The sequence below is a fragment of the Periophthalmus magnuspinnatus genome, chromosome 6 (assembly GCF_009829125.3).
Source record: "Periophthalmus magnuspinnatus isolate fPerMag1 chromosome 6, fPerMag1.2.pri, whole genome shotgun sequence".
Taxonomy (NCBI): domain Eukaryota; kingdom Metazoa; phylum Chordata; class Actinopteri; order Gobiiformes; family Gobiidae; genus Periophthalmus; species Periophthalmus magnuspinnatus.
Genome location: NC_047131.1, coordinates 3,496,866 through 3,513,598, shown reverse-complemented (window position 1 = coordinate 3,513,598; position 16,733 = coordinate 3,496,866). Strand labels below are relative to the sequence as shown.

At 39.6% G+C, this 16,733-nt stretch overlaps 1 protein-coding gene across 1 annotated transcript in view; it reads right to left on the bottom strand.

The window, feature by feature from the left end:
* Positions 1 to 16,733, bottom strand: part of ppm1h (protein phosphatase, Mg2+/Mn2+ dependent, 1H) — a 51,090-nt gene that overhangs the window by 1,538 nt on the left and 32,819 nt on the right. The window contains exons 8-10 of the mRNA XM_033968479.2: positions 10,988 to 11,095; positions 5,033 to 5,184; positions 1 to 2,078 (exon numbers count right to left, since the gene is read on the bottom strand). The exon at positions 1 to 2,078 is cut by the window's left edge and continues 1,538 nt beyond it. Coding sequence (XP_033824370.1) covers positions 1,931 to 2,078; positions 5,033 to 5,184; positions 10,988 to 11,095 — 408 coding nt within the window. The 3' untranslated portion in view covers positions 1 to 1,930. The remainder of the gene's footprint in view (positions 2,079 to 5,032; positions 5,185 to 10,987; positions 11,096 to 16,733) is intronic.

The following is a 16,733-nucleotide window of genomic DNA, read 5'->3' as shown; positions in this document are numbered from 1 at the left end:
GAACCAAACTTTATACAAGAAAACGGTAAAAACTATTACTAATACTAATATTGACATTTTTAATAATAAATTCCACCATTTCATAATATACTTGGCGGCAGTAGTAACTAGGTTTTGACTTTGAGAGGCACAGACACTTGACTGTAAGTTTGCCTGAATGAGACAGATGACTGACACTCTCTGTATGTGCTGAACAAAGGGCCATGCCATGAGTGCTGACATAAGCTACAATGGGAGCTGCTTCTCTATTGTAAAGGAAAATATAACCTTTTACAAGCTTTAGAAATCTATTATGTGGTTTGATTGTCCAGGACACGTGCCCTCCTGTTGCTCAGATCATTTATAACTCTTAGTACCTTTCTCTCTTAAGTGCTTTAGGAAATAATTTGTCACTGGAAGTTAAAATTGCTCAAATATAAACCAAACCTTGTGGAATATTTGGTAATAAGAATTTTCAGGGGTTTTAACGCCCTGATATACGCGATGTTTGAGAAGGGCAGTGCACTTTGACTCTAAACCTCCTCGTTTTGGGGCTTTTTTGGCCGAGTAGTAAAAATTCCAGCATCTCAAGTCAGTATCATCACATGTAAAACGTCTTGATTGCAAAAAAAAACATGTCCAAATGAGCTCTGCTGAAACCTTAGGACAAAAACATTTAGGAAGTTTATCAAAAGATATAATATTTTGCTGTTTATTTGTTAATCACTATGGGAACAGTCTTAACTTTTCATCCATCTGAACCTCATAGAATTATTATATTTTGCAAATCACGTCTTGGCTTATCCAGTCCTAAGTTTTAGTCAGATTCCAGTTTAGTCCTGCTTTTTTTATAGATTCAGTCCTGGTTTACGTGTACCATAGTTTTAGTAGTTGTACCGGTTTAGTCAGATCATTTTCTAAATTAAATGGATTGCTTTTATAGGCAAGCATTTCCCAACATAGAGTTTGTGTAAAGAGTTTGACCAGAACTTGACCAGGACAAGACTAGAGGCCAAACCAGGACCAAACTGGGACAAGACCAGAATTAGGAATAACAGTGTGTTTTTGATTGGAAATGTTGTACCGGTACACTGATGAATTCCAGTTTAAAATGTAAATTATAAAAGGAAACAGGTAAAAAGTACAAAATATGCACACACTCATTTACACTTGGCTTCTCACTTATAAATATTGTGCATTGGCTTTAATTAGTAACAGCAGTCCTGAGATTCACTTCAGTGTTAAGAGGAGTCAGTGCTTCAGGCTCGAGTCACTTCAAAATGGCTTCCTCCCAACATTAGTAATTAAGACTATTGTGGATGCCTTCATATTTTTGACTTAAAGTTATGCAATTATTATTATGTAGTAAAATGGCTGCTCACCAACCACAGGATTGACAGTTCGATTCACGAGCCTGACAAAGTGCATGAGGTTTTGTTATAGAGCAAGACACTTGTAACTTTTCTGGAGGAGGATCTGCTACCTTCTTGTTTCCATGGAGATGTCATTGCTTGGCGTGGTCACTGATGCCACCAAGCCAAGTTACTGATCAGATCTGTGGAGAGGTGACCCCACACGCAGTAAGAATCTGTGTTTTTAGTGATATTTCTAGCAATAAAAACAGCTATTTTTGAATAAATGCAAAATAGTTCAATGCTATGCTGTGGAACATTCCCGGTAAAGCAATAACATCTCAATGGCGGGGTATAGTCAACCAGAAAAGTTACACAGTGCATCTTTAACTTCCAAAATATTTAACTTCTCTTAACTCGTGTGTATTTGCATTTGAACAAAACATTGATTCATATTTTTTGCAACACATATTAAACAATATAAAGTATGGACGGTAGGTTTTCTGGAGACATCTTCGATCCTTCAAAAGTGGAAGTAGTCCTTATTTTGGTCCAGAGACCGGTCTGAAGGCCTGTTGAAAGTAGAGTTAGCTGCGATGCTAGTTTAGCTTGTTTCCGTACATTAAAGGGATAATATACACAGAGATATCGTCCCCTGAACCAAGTCTGTCATTTGAGATCCTCCAGCCGCGATCCTTCAAAACACCACGAGCTTTCATCACCAGGTCCTGAGCTGCCATCGTGTACCTGCAACAAGAGGAAAAAAACAGAAACATTACAATTTAAAGCTGCAATATGCAACTTTCTAGTGGAAGGGTCTGTTATTGCTTTGTTTAGAATGACAATTTAGACTACAGGTGCTGTCATTGCCGCTTGTTACTGCTTGTCTCCATGGAGATAGATACATAGATAGATGACATACTGTGCAACATCCCAGGAAAAACAATAACATCTCCATGGAAACAAGAAGGTTTTAAACCATCCACCAGAAAACCTAACTCTTACACTTTTAAATGCATTGTTAAGGTATTCTTTATTGTCCCCCATTGGGAAATTTGTCCTCTGCATTTGACCCATCCTTCAGTGTTGATGTGGAATCTATCAGGAACAGTGAGCACGGCCAGGGGACCCATGTCCAGATATTGAGCTAGTCTTGGTCAGGACTACTTTAGCTGGAGGATTTTACTCTAGAACGCTGCTGCTGACTAGAACCAGGAAGTACTTCACACATGTGTCCTGTGCTCAGGTCTCTGGCTCCTGTGGCTCAGAGAATAGACTTTAAAGCAGCTCTGTGTGAACAAGTCTCTCCATGGACCAGCACCAAAGAACATCTCCCACATGTTAGAGCCACATGAACCATCTCACATGAGGAGGACTTCAGGGACCGGATTCCTGCCTGTGCCAGAGTCAGGACTAAACATGGAGAATCAGTGTTTCAGTTTTATGCAGCTAAAAACTGAGAACAGTCTTCCTGAAGATGTGAGACTGGCCTCCTGCTGGTGCTCGATGATATGAGCAATTCACTGTTTTTGTAAGAAAGTACCAGACAGAAACTCCACAAATGCTGACCCTTAGCATTTCCGTTAGATAGAGGTTCCACTAATAATAATATGCATGATAATAATACACCAGTCTTTCATTTTCTATGCACTAGTCTTTCATTTTTTATGTCTTTTATTTATTGGTCTCTAGTGCTTTTCCAGACATCAAATTCACTTTACATTTTCATCCATTACTCATCCATTCCTACGCCATGGAATATTTTCCTGTGACATATGTTCTTTGAATCCTGTTTGAACTTTTAAACTTGGCCTGTTGACTCATCGAGGCTCGTAAATATGTCGTAAGCACTTCCCGACTTCACACATCCTATAATCGAAATGTGTGGGTTTGTACAATGAGAGAAGATAAGCACAGTTTACATCCTGGTCATTACAAGGATCAGACGGACAGTGAGGAAGAGGAGGAGAGGGAGAGAGAAGAGAGGAGGAGAGAGGGGAGAGAAAGAGAGAAGAGAGAGAGGGGAGAGGGAGAGAGAAGAGGAAAGAGAGGAGGACAGAGAAGAGAGAGAGGAGAGGGAGAGAAGAGAGAGAGGAGAGGGAGAGAGAAGAGAGGAGGAGAGAGGGGAGAGAAAGAGAGATGAGAGAGAGGGGAGAGGGAGAGAGAAGAGAGAGAGGAGAGAGATGAGAAAAGAGAGGAGGAGAGAGAAGAGAGAAAGAGAGAAGAGAGAGAGGAGAGGGAGAGAAAAGAGAGGGGAGAGAAATAGAGAAGAGAGAAAGGGGAGAGGGAGAGAGGAGAGAGATGAGAAAAGAGAGGAGGAGAGAGAAGAGAGAAAGAGAGAAGAGAGAGAAGAGGGAGAGAAGAGAGAAAGAGAGGCGAGAGAGGGAGAGAAGAGAGAAAGAGAAGAGAGAAAGAGAAGAGACAGAGGAGAGATGAGAAGAGAGAGGAGGAGTGAGAGGAGAAAAAGGAGCGAAGGGGAGACAGATGAGAGGAGAGAGGAGGAGAGAGGGGAGAGAAAGGAGAGAAGGGGAGACAGATGAGAAGAGAGAGGAGGAGAAAGAAAGAGAGAAGAGAGAGATGAGAGGGGGAGAGAGAGTGATGAGAAGAGAGGAGAGAGGAGGAGAGAGGGGAGAGAAAGACAGAAGACAGAGCAGAGAGAGAAAAGAGAGAGGAGAGGGAGAGAGGAGAGAGCGCTCTTTGCAAACACTGAAGACACAGGGAAAAGACGACACTCGTGGAGAGGAGCAGAAGTGAAGAGAGTTTGAGGAAATGTTTGATCAGTAAATTATCAGGAAATACATCTCATAAAATAATTACATTAAGATTTTTCTCATTTAAGCAAATGTTAGAACACTGAAAACAGTTGATTCTGTTCACTCATTATTCTCAACAATATTATGCATTTGAGCACTGGCTCTCCCTCCTGTGACTGTACAGTCTGTGTGACCTAACACAGAGGATGAAATCACAATGTGACCTGAGAGAAAACGCTCACATGGAGCACGTGAGCGAAGCTTTGGTTTAATGAAGCACTGAGGATAAATGCACCTTTATGCACCGTGTGCCAGAGTCACCCCAACCTGACCCCAATGTGACCCCAACCTGACCCCAACCACACCCCAATATGACTCCAACATGACCCACACCAAAAATATTTTCTTTATTTTTTGTAACTGGGAGTTGTTTTAACTGAGAGCTTACTCACGAAAACTTCAAAAAAAACCTTAAAACTACACATGAAAGGTATGGCAGCTTAACATTATTAATAACAACACTTAATTATCCGTAATAACGCACGAACAAAGACTTAATTCATAATGAAATAGTATAAAATAGTTTATTAAGAATGATTCAGGCTTAGTAGGAGTTAGGGTGTTAATGAAGTAGTTATTTCATTCTTAATAAACTATTTGTTCATTATGAATTTTGTATTTGATTTTATATGATTACTAAAGTTATACAAAAGCTTAACTTGTATAACCTGTATAACTTGTATAACTTGTGTAACTTGTATAACCTGTATAACTTGTATAACTTGTATAACTTGTATAACCTGTATAACTTGTATAACTTGTGTAACTTGTATAACCTGTATAACTTGTATAACTTGTATAACTTGTATAACTTGTATAACTTGTATAACTTGTATAGCCTGTATAACTTGTATAACTTGTATAACTTGTATAACTTGTATAACTTGCCTGTGCTGGTCGTCTGGGTCACAGTTTCCAAGGAAACAGGAAACTGACTCAGCCACTTCCTGGTTTGACAGAACGTCCCACAGACCGTCAGTCCCAAGCACCAAAACATCATCGGCCCCATGTTCAGACTGCGACAGAGGGTACACCTTCACCTGGAGGAGGTAAGGACAGGGTAAGGACACGTGTACCGTAGGGATTATGTCCTCTGCCTTTGAGCACCATTCAACAACCAGAATGTGCACGTCCAGTCGACTTCAGCACATTTATAAACAGGAGTAAGAATAACATAGATGAAAACAACACATCATAAAAATGTAATGAACAGACATATGTTAACCCTCTACTCCAAAACACAGACTGAGAATCAAATGGATCATATCTTACAGGGTGAGACGTTTTTCCCAAGAGCACAAACGACCATCCTTTAAGGTCAGTGGATGAATATTCTACTTCTGCCCCTTGATACTGATATGTAAAATATTTAATAACCAAAACAAGAGAATACCATGTCTTTTCCTCTCCTCTCCACTGATTTGTTAAACTAAAGCTAGAGCTGCTCTGGGTGTTAGACGGGCACAGTGCACTCAACCCAACACAAAGGACAAGACGTCACTCATGGGAATTGAACCGACAACAACTTCATTGCTCAGAGACAGGAACACCAACCAGAATAGCACAAAATGAAACTTTAAATACTGTAGAAATTTAGAAAGCAGGAGTGCTACTTGGTTATGTAAAGAATGTGCAAAATCGTGCTCTTCAGCGCCAGGACCAGTCTCAAATACAAAAATAAAAAACCCAGGCCCTCAAAAAGTTCAAAATGATGAAAAGCCTTTATTATCACATGGCAGGTGAAGTTAAAATAACACCAGGACGTTTCATCAGGGCAAACAAAACTTTAAATACTTAGTACCCACGCAGAGGTATTCTCAATCATTTACTGTGTGTCAGCTTTGTAACTTAATGTCCAGGAATCTCAGGGAGTTGTTGTTCACATTCTTTTGGTGACCACAAACATACTAGAGTCGAGATAAAAGGCGTAAAATTGCATTTACACAAGAGAAAATATGATAAGATCAAGCTTTCCTGCATATTTCTATCGCTCAGGATTTTTGAGGTTAAACGATAAGCGAAACACAAGGTCACCTGGTCCAATGCTATTTTCTTATCTACAGCTAAATGGAAAAGTTTGCATTTTTAACGCAGCATCAGTCATTCATTATTGCAGCACCTGGCCTTGGAGTATAAATGTTCATTAATTTGGCCTGAGTTTAAACAAAAAGCTGAGTGTGACAGAAAAACGGTTACCAAAAGAGCCATCGACAGAGGCATTTGAGCTACATAAAAATCAAACCTTCTGATTATTATAAGGTTTAATTCCTGCAAAGGAGTAAAAACTGTTCATCATCTAACAGGGCCGTTGGGCCAGTTAATACACAGCAATAATGTGTCCTACCACGACTATGCAGACGACACTCAGATCTATGTCTCACTGCAGCAGGTGAATATGGACCAGTGGATTCACTGCATCAACAGATCAATGTGTGGAGGAAAAACAACTTTCTCCAGATAAACTCAGACAAGACTCAAGTCATCATCTTTGGCCACAGAAACATAGAGAAAGTGTCAGCAGTCACCTCCAGTCTCTCTCTCTAAAACCTTCAAATCAGGCTAGAAATCTAGGAGTAATAATGGACTCAGACGTGAACTTTAACAGCCACATCAAATCAGTAACATCCGCAGCGTTTTACCACCTAAAAAACATAGCAAAAATCAAAGGTGAACTGTCAAAACCAGACTGAGGGAGACTTATCCATGCGTTTGTCTCCAGTAGGTTAGACTACTGTAATGTCCTGCTCACTGGCCTCTCCAAATGAGCCTTAAGACAGAACAGTACATCCAGAACACTGCTGCTCAGGTCCTGACTAGAACCAGGAAGTACTTCACACATGTGTCCTGTGCTCAGGTCTCTGGCTCCTGTGGCTCAGAGAATAGACTTTTAAGCAGCTCTGTGTGAACAAGTCTCTCCATGGACCAGCACCAAAGAACATCTCCCACATGTTAGAGCCACATGAACCATCTCACATGAGGAGGACTTCAGAGACCGGCCTCCTGCTGGTGCTAGAGTCAGGACTAAACATGCAGAATGGAGAATGATTATTTGTGATTATTTATGCTTTTTTATGATTTGTGTGATTTTAATGTCTTTCTTATTCTGTAAAGCACTTTGAATTACTTTGTGTATAAATTGTGCTGTACAAATAAACTGGCCTTGCCTTGCCAGGGACTACTACAACAACTGACTTTATGTCTTTCACTGCATTCAAAATATTCTATTTGACCTTCCTCTGGCCTCCTGTTTCCTGATCTAACCTCAGCTCCTCTGTACCGTATATCCACTCCCCCTCCTCTGCATATATTCACTGCCCTCTTCTGTACAGGTCAAAACCATTTCAGTTTAGTCTAATCTCATTTCAAATCTTATACATTTCCTGCATAAGTAACAAAAGGAGAAACATTCACCTCTTCTAGTTTGAACATCCCAAAGTAGTTGTATTGGTATTATATTATAAAAGTAGTAATAATAGTAGCAGAAGGAGTATTAGTAGTACACCACTTTGTTTGAAGTGCTTGAATCCTTCTGGCGCGTCTGTGATCTGATAAACATGAATGAAAAACACATTATGTTGTTGAGCCTTGCCCCTTCGCTGTCGATTAAGCACATATTTTGACATTCAAAGCGCAGCGGCCTCATAAACCTGACATTTACCGTGAGACGTTTCACTCAATTACATTAAATAGCGTGAAGCAGTGCGAGCGTGTTACCGGGCTTCACAACACATAAAACTACAGTCCTGCAGAGTTAATGGGGACGGGGCAGGTAAATTACTGTTGTTAATTTAGAGTATCCTTTGGAGTATCTTAAAAGTGCATTATGTAACTTTTCTGGTGGGGAATGGTCTCACCTTGTCTGGAATGCTCCACAGTATGGCATTAAACAAATCTATCATGCGTTTATACATTTTTTTTAATGCTCAAAAATAACCTCGACCTTACTCTGTGTGTGCGCCTTTGTACTGACCTGACATCACCTCCAACGGTCTCTATGGAGATGGGCACATTCAGAGGTGGAAGAAGTACTACATTTTGTTACTTAAATAAAAGTACAGATACAAGAGCTAAAAATACTCAAGTAAAAGTAAAAGCATCACAGGAAAAAATGTACTGAAGTTAAAGCATTAAAGTACATGTTTAAAAATGTACTTGAACAATAAAAACTAAGAGTATTTTGTGAAGATTCTGGCTGTAAATGTAGTGATTCTGATGCAGATTTGTGCTCAATTTTGTTCAATACAAACAATTGAATCAGTCATTTTTTTCTAGCTGTTTTTGTTTTGTATATTTTTGTTCGCTCAAACTACAAATGTGTTAAAAATAAACCCTCAGCCTTTTTCAGCAGGTTTCAAACAATAATAAAAAATACTTTTACTTTTCCGTCCAGTAAAAAAATGCAGTGGAGTAGAAAGTACAGATACTGCTCTCAAATGTAGTGAAGTAAAAAGTATCCACTGTAAAATCTACTTAAGTAAAGTACAGATACCTACAATTTTTACTTAAATACTGTACATTACTACTTTTACTTTGTTACTTTTTTCTTTAAAATATCTTAAATATCACTATATAACTTTTCTGGTGAGGAATGTTCTCACCTGGAATGATTCACAGTATGGCATTAAGCAAACCTATCATGCATTCAATAAAAAAAAAAAAAAAAAAATATATATATAAGTTTACTTAAGTAAAGTTTACTTATAGTAAAAGTAAACTTGAAAAACATGGATTCTTCCTCTGAGCCTTTCTACTGATCTGACTTTACCTCCAATTATCTACGGATCTCTATGGATGGACGTATTTAATGCTGTACTATGGAACATTCCAGGCAAAGCAGTAAGATCTCAATAGAGACAAACCGCTGATGTACCCGCCACCAAAAGTTATGAAGTGCACTTTCGCTTTCACTCAAATAACTAGAAACTGCACTGTTACGCTGTAAATATAGAACTCAAGTAGGGGTAAAAATATGGTGCCTGGAAACTACTACACCAAGAAATACAGTTAAAAGATAACGAAGAACTCAATTACACTACTACTCGAGTATATTTATCGAGTACTAGTGCACTCTATGCACTCTAGAGTCTAAAAACAACTACTGCTTTCACCAGACTTTGTGAATACTACCTCCTCTTCCCTGATTTTTACCCTCGCAGATCAATATTCGTGTCTGAACGGTGGTACAAACAATACAAATAGGCAGTTCCCACTCTGTCATCGATAGACACCGCAGCGCTCTCTCAAAGGAAAAGTCTGATGGAAAATGGCTGCTTCGGAAACGTGTGGCCTGAACTGTGTCTGAACTCTGCCGCTGAATTAAAGATCAAGAGGATTCAAAGGATTCGACTTCGCTGCAACAGTCTGCAACACATCCTCACTCTGCAGGTCATTTCAGAGGACGCCGTGCACTCACCTTATGTAAATGTGCTCAATCTCAGAACGTAAATATCAATGAGTTTGTATATTTGTCCACAGAGAGTAGTTAAAGGTGCGCTATAAAACTCTTCTGGTGAAATGTTATTGCTTTGTCTGGAATGTTTCATACTGTGGCATTAAACTTATCCATTTTGCATTTAATCAAGCGGAGGTGTTTTTATTGCTCAAAAATCCCTTTAAAAACGCCACTTCTCGCTCTGAGTGAGTCATCTCGGATTCTTTCCAGGGAGATAGATAAGTTTAATGCCGTAGTGTAGCATATTCCAGGTGAAGTAGGAACATCTCCATGGAAACAAGCAGGTGACAAACCCTCTACCAGAAAAGTTACATAGTGCACTTTTAACATATTTCAACTACCGTATTTTCTGAAATATTTTTTTTCCCCGAAGTATAAGTCTCTCCAGCCAAAAAAAAACATAATAATGAAGAAAAAAACATATATAAGTCGCAGTGGACTATAAGTTTATAAGTAAATCCAAGACCAAGAACAGACATTTTATCTTAAAAGGCACGTTATAATAATAACAATAAAATAGAGAACAACAGGCTGAATATCAGCACAGCATGCTAATATAACACATTTATATTTATTCAGCTACATGAAGCAGAGACAGAACTGAATACGTGTCTGGTTTGTTAACGTAAGATATTAACAGTTAATCAGATAAGCATAAAAAACAAGCTAACAAGTTTACTCTCTAAATTCACTGAATTCTTCATCCTCAGTGTTGCTTCTGAACAACTCCACCAACTCTGGAGGTACATGAAGCTCTACTTCCTCTTCTGTGTGGCTCATCAGACTGAGCAGAATATGATTTTCTTTTAGGGGGAATTTTTGTTCACTTTTTCTCAAATGTATTTTATTAAATTACCATAATTTTGAAATTTTACATTTTCAGTGGTACAGTAGTAGAATATACTGGCCTAGAGTGCCTTTGTGAGGTTGTCAGTGTGACAATAACTATAAATAAGATGTGAAATTATATATTTTAATATTTTCAAATATAAGTCACATCTGAGTATAAGTCGCACCCCTCCACAAACTATGAAAAAAGTGCGACTTATAGTCCGGAAAATATGGTCTTATGACCTCGGGTGAGTGTGTGTATTTAGTCCCTCTATTCGATTTGCATAGGATATTTTTGAATATACTAAAAATGCACTGTATAACTTTTCTGATGATGGTCCAGCCTGTTTCAATTTTCTGTCCTAAAAACCTGTTGTTATTTTGAGAATTTAATTTTGTGTGCATGCCCAAAAATCGTTCCATGTGAGTACGAGTTATGTGCCAAAAGGTCTGTGAGCGCTAGGAGCGAGGTACATGGATTTTAATACTTCCTCCTTTTACGATTTCAAAATCATTACAATTAGTCTTTTCACAGATGTTAAACTAACACTGAGCCGTACCTCTGGGCAGCAGGAGAGGAAAGGCTTGATGAAGATGTTGGAGTCGTGCACTTTGAGCTGGTGGTCTCCGAGGCCCCTGGTCACGCCGATGGTGGCCAGCACTCGAGCCTGAAAGACACACACATGCATAACTGTACATGTAAATTTAACGGCAAAGGGGCAGGCGGGTTCGGCTTTGGAGGGTTTCCTTGACCACGCAACCAGATCACAGAAATACACATTTTGAGAGCAGAGAATCTAAACAAAGTCAAATCATAAAACATAAAACTTTACTAGACACTTTACGATATACTGTGTCAAAGACTTATCAAAGCAGATTTCTGTCAGGACAAAATGCCTTAAATGCCTTTAAACTTGTATATCTCCATGGAGACAAACAGGTGACACTAAGCCAAGGCTCATGTTTTTTCAAGGTATTCTTTGGCAATGAAAAACACTCGTAATGGAACACATGCAAGATAATATGCAAGTTATACTGTGCAACATTCTGTCAGGATTTGTTTTTTTTTTTGTGTCTTCTGTGCACTGTCAAGATCCCAGTATGTCCCTGTGTTTCTGTGTCGTTTTTTCCCCCTCCCTTCTGTCTCCCGTTTCTCGGACCTACTTTGCACCTCCGCCTCCGACCCAGCTCTCTACGACTGGTACGAACACCTCAGCCTCTGACCCAGCTTCCTAAAACCACTTCGAAGCCGTCAGCCCCCGACCCAGCTCTCTACTACCTGCTCCGTCAACCACACTCACATTTCCTTGTTTGTAATAAACTCAAACTTTTACCCCGAGTCTGTATCTTTGATTCCCCAGACGTTACGAGGCATCCCAAGCAAAGCAATAACATCTCCACGGATACCAGCAGGTGGCCAATCCTCCAACAGAAAAGTTACTATCTATCTTATGTAATATAATTGTATCACTAAAACTTATTGTAACTGTGCGTATATTTAGGTTCAAGAGTTTTCTATGGCGAACTCAGATTTACCTTTCTTTGTCTACCTGTCTGCATATCTATCGCCACTTCTTGCAGCGTCTCTTGACAAATGCATGAAAAAGTTAGCGTTGATGTGGGGAAAAAATGTATTTGGGACTAAGTTTACAGCCTTAAGTTCAAGCTAAGTTCAGTGTAAATCAGTGGGTGTGTGTTGTAAGTGCGGTGACGTTTCTGTGAAAGACATAAGCTGCTCCTATGGGGACTCAAATGGGTGGATTAGCTGCATCTAGGAGATTCAAACCAGCTTGTATTCACCATCTTACAACTTTGGCATAATCTCTTAAATCCCAAACACACTCAAACTTAGTCTTAATAAAGAGTTAAGATTTCTGTGGTCTCACTACTACAATATTTACAGATTACTGGTATATTTTTAAGTATTTACTGGTAGTTAAAGGGCCCATATTGCACTATTTTCTTATTTATGTTATAATGTTTTTTCCTCATCAAAAACATCCTTTCCCCCTGCATATTTAGCTCTTCTCTCAAATGGAAAACACTCTGTTCCACCTTGTGATGTCATGCGGTAACACAGGAAGTGCTCAACTATATTTTAAACCAACCCTAACACCGTCACTAGAATCAATCGGATGATTTGAGACCTGGAATTGCCAGTTTCTATTGAAATAAAGGTAAAAAGTATAGCTGTTAAGTTGAAAACTATCACTTTGTGACATCACAAGGTGGAACAGAGCATTTTGAGCTTTGGAGATGTAGACAGACTAATAATAAAGAGTTACTCAAACATGTGTGAATGAAACAAAACACAACTCCAGGTCTGTTTTTGAGGAGGTAAGAGGATTATAACATGACTTAAAGCTAAAAGAGTCCATTCTGTGTAATATAGGAGCTTTAAGATTAGATTTTCAACACTGTAAATCCCTTGTGCTTTAGTCCTGGTTTTACAATTGTTGATGACATGACAACGTTCAGTAACTTATCACTTAACTTTACATAACTACATCTTAATTAGCCTTAATAAAGCATGAACAAACTAAACATGAATCGTTCTTACTAATGTATTTCTTTATTATGAAATATTTGTTTAATTTTAAGGGTAATCAAGGTGCAGATGTTATAAAATGGTACCCAGCATACTAGAGGCACATTTTGTTGTAAGCAATTTCAAGGGCCTATTTTCCTTTGGATCGTTTGCCATTTTGTTAGTGATTTTTTAGAGAAATACCACGCTATCAATGGGGAAAGTGGCTCTTCTTCCAAGCCAGGAAATATGACAACATCACATTAGCTAAAACTACCAAAAAAATAACAATCTAGTAGTTTAGTCCTTGTTTAGTTTAAAAATAGTCACACTGCCTTTTCTTAACCGTGGTCAGTTATGGTAGTACATGTTGTTAATAAGTAGTAGTCCTCTCGTTGTTGTTATCCCTCTGATGTTTTGTCTCCGTTTAAACCTGGGTTAGTCCTGATCTTGACTAATTCCTGTCAGGTAAAGGTGCTTCTTCTCCGCTGCAGCTTGCACAGTGCACAGGGCTAAAAATGGCTCCAGGCTCTTGGGGCAACTGGGCTAATTGAATCCACCGTAGTGAGAAAGGGCAGAGAGGAGGATGGAGATAGGAAGAGGGAGAGAGGGGGGGATGGAGAGTTCATTTGGGCATGAACTGGGCATGCTATAAAACTGTGCGTATCAGATTTTTGCCCTTTGAAAAAGCATCTAAATTATTCTTGGCACGAGTTTATAATCACGTTTCACAACTTTCAGAGATCAGAGCGGAGTTTTGCCATCGTGCTAATGCTAACAACAACTAACAGACCACCGGCGTTACTTCCTGGTGCATTTTTTACTTTATTAGATGAAAAACTCCAGCCTGATTACGATACAAGTCTTAAGCCTAATCATTACAAAAGGAATGGCAAGCAAGGTGACAGTAGAGGAAAAGTAAAGAACAATGTATTCAAAATATTGACTTTTAAATAATGAGGTTATAATTACATTCCTAAAATGCATCTTAATCTCTTAGGCTACATCCCTGTGATACAAAAATGTTATGCGACTATCACAGCTAATTCCCCCTTCACCGGTCTGAGCTGTGAGCTTGTTAAGGTAAAATAAGGTAATTGGCAGTATATGGTCTTTAAGGCGTTATATAATGATCCTATAGCTCTGCACACAGTTGTTGCTTCTCCGTAATAGAGACGTTTCAAACTGAAGTGGAGGGGGCGTCCTGGGATTAGTGTCTGAGCGCTGAGCCCAGCAGGCAGCAGACGGCACCAAGCCTTTGAAGTATCTGCTCCTCTCTCCCTCTCTCACTCCATCTCCCTCTCTCTGCCCCTCTTTTCCCTCTGCCTCTTCCTCCCTCTACAACCTCTCTCACTTTTTCTCCTTATCTCCTTTCTCTTCTTCTCTCTCCCAATCTGACTCTCTCTCCGTAAACCCCTCTTTCCTTCTCTCCTTCCATTCTCATCTCCTATCTTTCTTCCTTTCTTCCTCTCTCCTTGCTCTGCCTTTTTGTGTCTCTCTTTTACCCCTTCTCTCTCTTACTCCACTTTCTCATGCCCTTTCTTTATCCCTCTCTTTCTCTCCAACTACTCCCTGTCCCTCTCTCTCGGTCTCTTGCTCTCCCTCTCCCCTCTTTTCCTTTCACACCTCTCTCCCTCTCTCATCTCCTCTTGCTCTTTCTTTATCTCTCTCTTTCTCTCCAACTACTCTCTGTCCCTCTCTCTCTCTCTCTCTGGCTCTTACGCTCCCTCTTTCTTCCCCTCCATCTCTGCCTCCTATACACATTCCTCTCACCCCACCTCTCTGTCCTCTTTTTCTCCTCCTCCCCATCTCTTCTCTCCCTCCTCTCCTCTCACTCCACCTCTTCATCTCAGCACCTCTCCGTCCTCTTTTTCTCCTCCTCCTCCTCTCCATCTCTCCCTCCGCTCGCTCTCTCCCTCGCTGCGCCTCTCTCTTTCGCTCTCTCATCTCTGTGCAGTTCACTTCAAAGGGAAATGAGGGCACGGGGTATGTTCTGGGAGGCAGAGTGCAGGGAGAGGGCACAGGCTAACATCTGGAGTGTCTGTCTGAAAACGAGATCAGGAGGTTACGATGAAAGGCTCGGCCCGTTCACCACCAGCCACAACATTATGACCACTGCTCGCTTTTATACTACGCACAACAATACACATTTTTTACCCTACGTATTAGTTTTTATAACGTATTTAACATATTTCAGTTGACAAGCTGACATAATGACATATTTAAATTAGAGATGCACTGATATTGATACTGGTTCAGGTATCGGCTCTTTGATATCGATACTGGGCCTTTAACTGGATGTAAGATTTACTGATTTTGGCCTTGAACGTCTCATAATGTTTGAACTTTTACTCATACAAAGCTGTTCAGTATTTGTTTTAAGGATAAATAACAGTTGCATAACACAATTGGATCTATTGTGTAATAAGTTAACTGCGTTTTCGGGAAATAAAATGTTCTTTTCAGTCCCCACTCCATCGTTTAATATCAGATATCTGCAGATTGTCAATACTCGTGCTGAAGAAGCTGGATCCCTAATTTAAATATAGGGTTAATATTTCATTTTAGTGTGGAATGCTTATAGAGGACATGATTTGTGAATAGGTTCGAGAAACGGATGGAAACAGATGGAAACTGCTCTGCAAAACTTATGATCCACAAATGTTGAACCTTATCGTTATTCGTTTGGGATTGGCTCCACAGACTCGCCGTATTAATCAAATCGCTTAAAGTCATTTCAACCGACAACAATCTAGTCTTTGGAGTTGAATAATGATGGCACCACTTTCTGATGCTATTGTGCAAAAATAACTGTCTTATGCCGACAGCGAAGACGTTGAAGTTTACATATTTTTCCAATAACAAGAGATTTTCAATACAAGTAGAATCATTTATATCAGGGGTGTCAAAACGCTTTTCACCGAGGGCTGCATATTGAGACATATTCAAAGTGGAGTACTGGTACATTGGATCATTCAGAGTGCGTTTTTACATAGTTTTGCCACAGCCACTATACTTTTTTTTGGTCTGTGTTGTTGGAGTTTTGCATCACCAATGAACACGTCCAGTTCATTGGTGACATTTCTCTGTGGCGTCATCCAACTATTACCTTCTTTAACATCAGTTTCCTTGGTCAACTCGTCTCACAGAAGCAGTGTGCTGTGCCAGCTCGTCTCCAGACTGTCCTTCTTAGCTCCAATTTGACCTCGTTGTGTAGAAGCATAGTCAGGCTTGAATGGCTAATACTAACGTGCATCCTCGGGTCCTGTACTGATGGGAAAGAAACCTCTCCAGCCTCAGACATCTAGAGTCTCCTGCCTCTCTTTACAACTATAGGACTCGTTAGGACACTTATTTTCAACATGTGTCACAAGGCGATATGATGTTATTCAGGTTTTAGTGGTAGAATTACTTACATTTGCTGGTAAATTAAATATGGGCAATTTCAGCAGAAGGTTTGAGGGCCAATAAAAGTGAGTGTGGTTAGTGCTTGTTAACCATTTTAACCACCAATGGACCTGTTACAATGGTTACTCTATGATTTTTGATCCAATAAAAGAAATAAGAAAAACAATTTTAATAAGGAGCTCCGTATTTAGTTTTTCAGTGTTTTTGTGACTGCAGCAATGAATCATACTTAAAAACTGTTTATATTTTAATCATTATTCACTTTGTCCGGCCACTTAAATCCATTGAAAAGCAGTTACATTTTATTTTCTGCCAAAATGTGCAGACAGTGCAAATTACGACCTTGTTAAAATTGTATCACGTACTGTGCC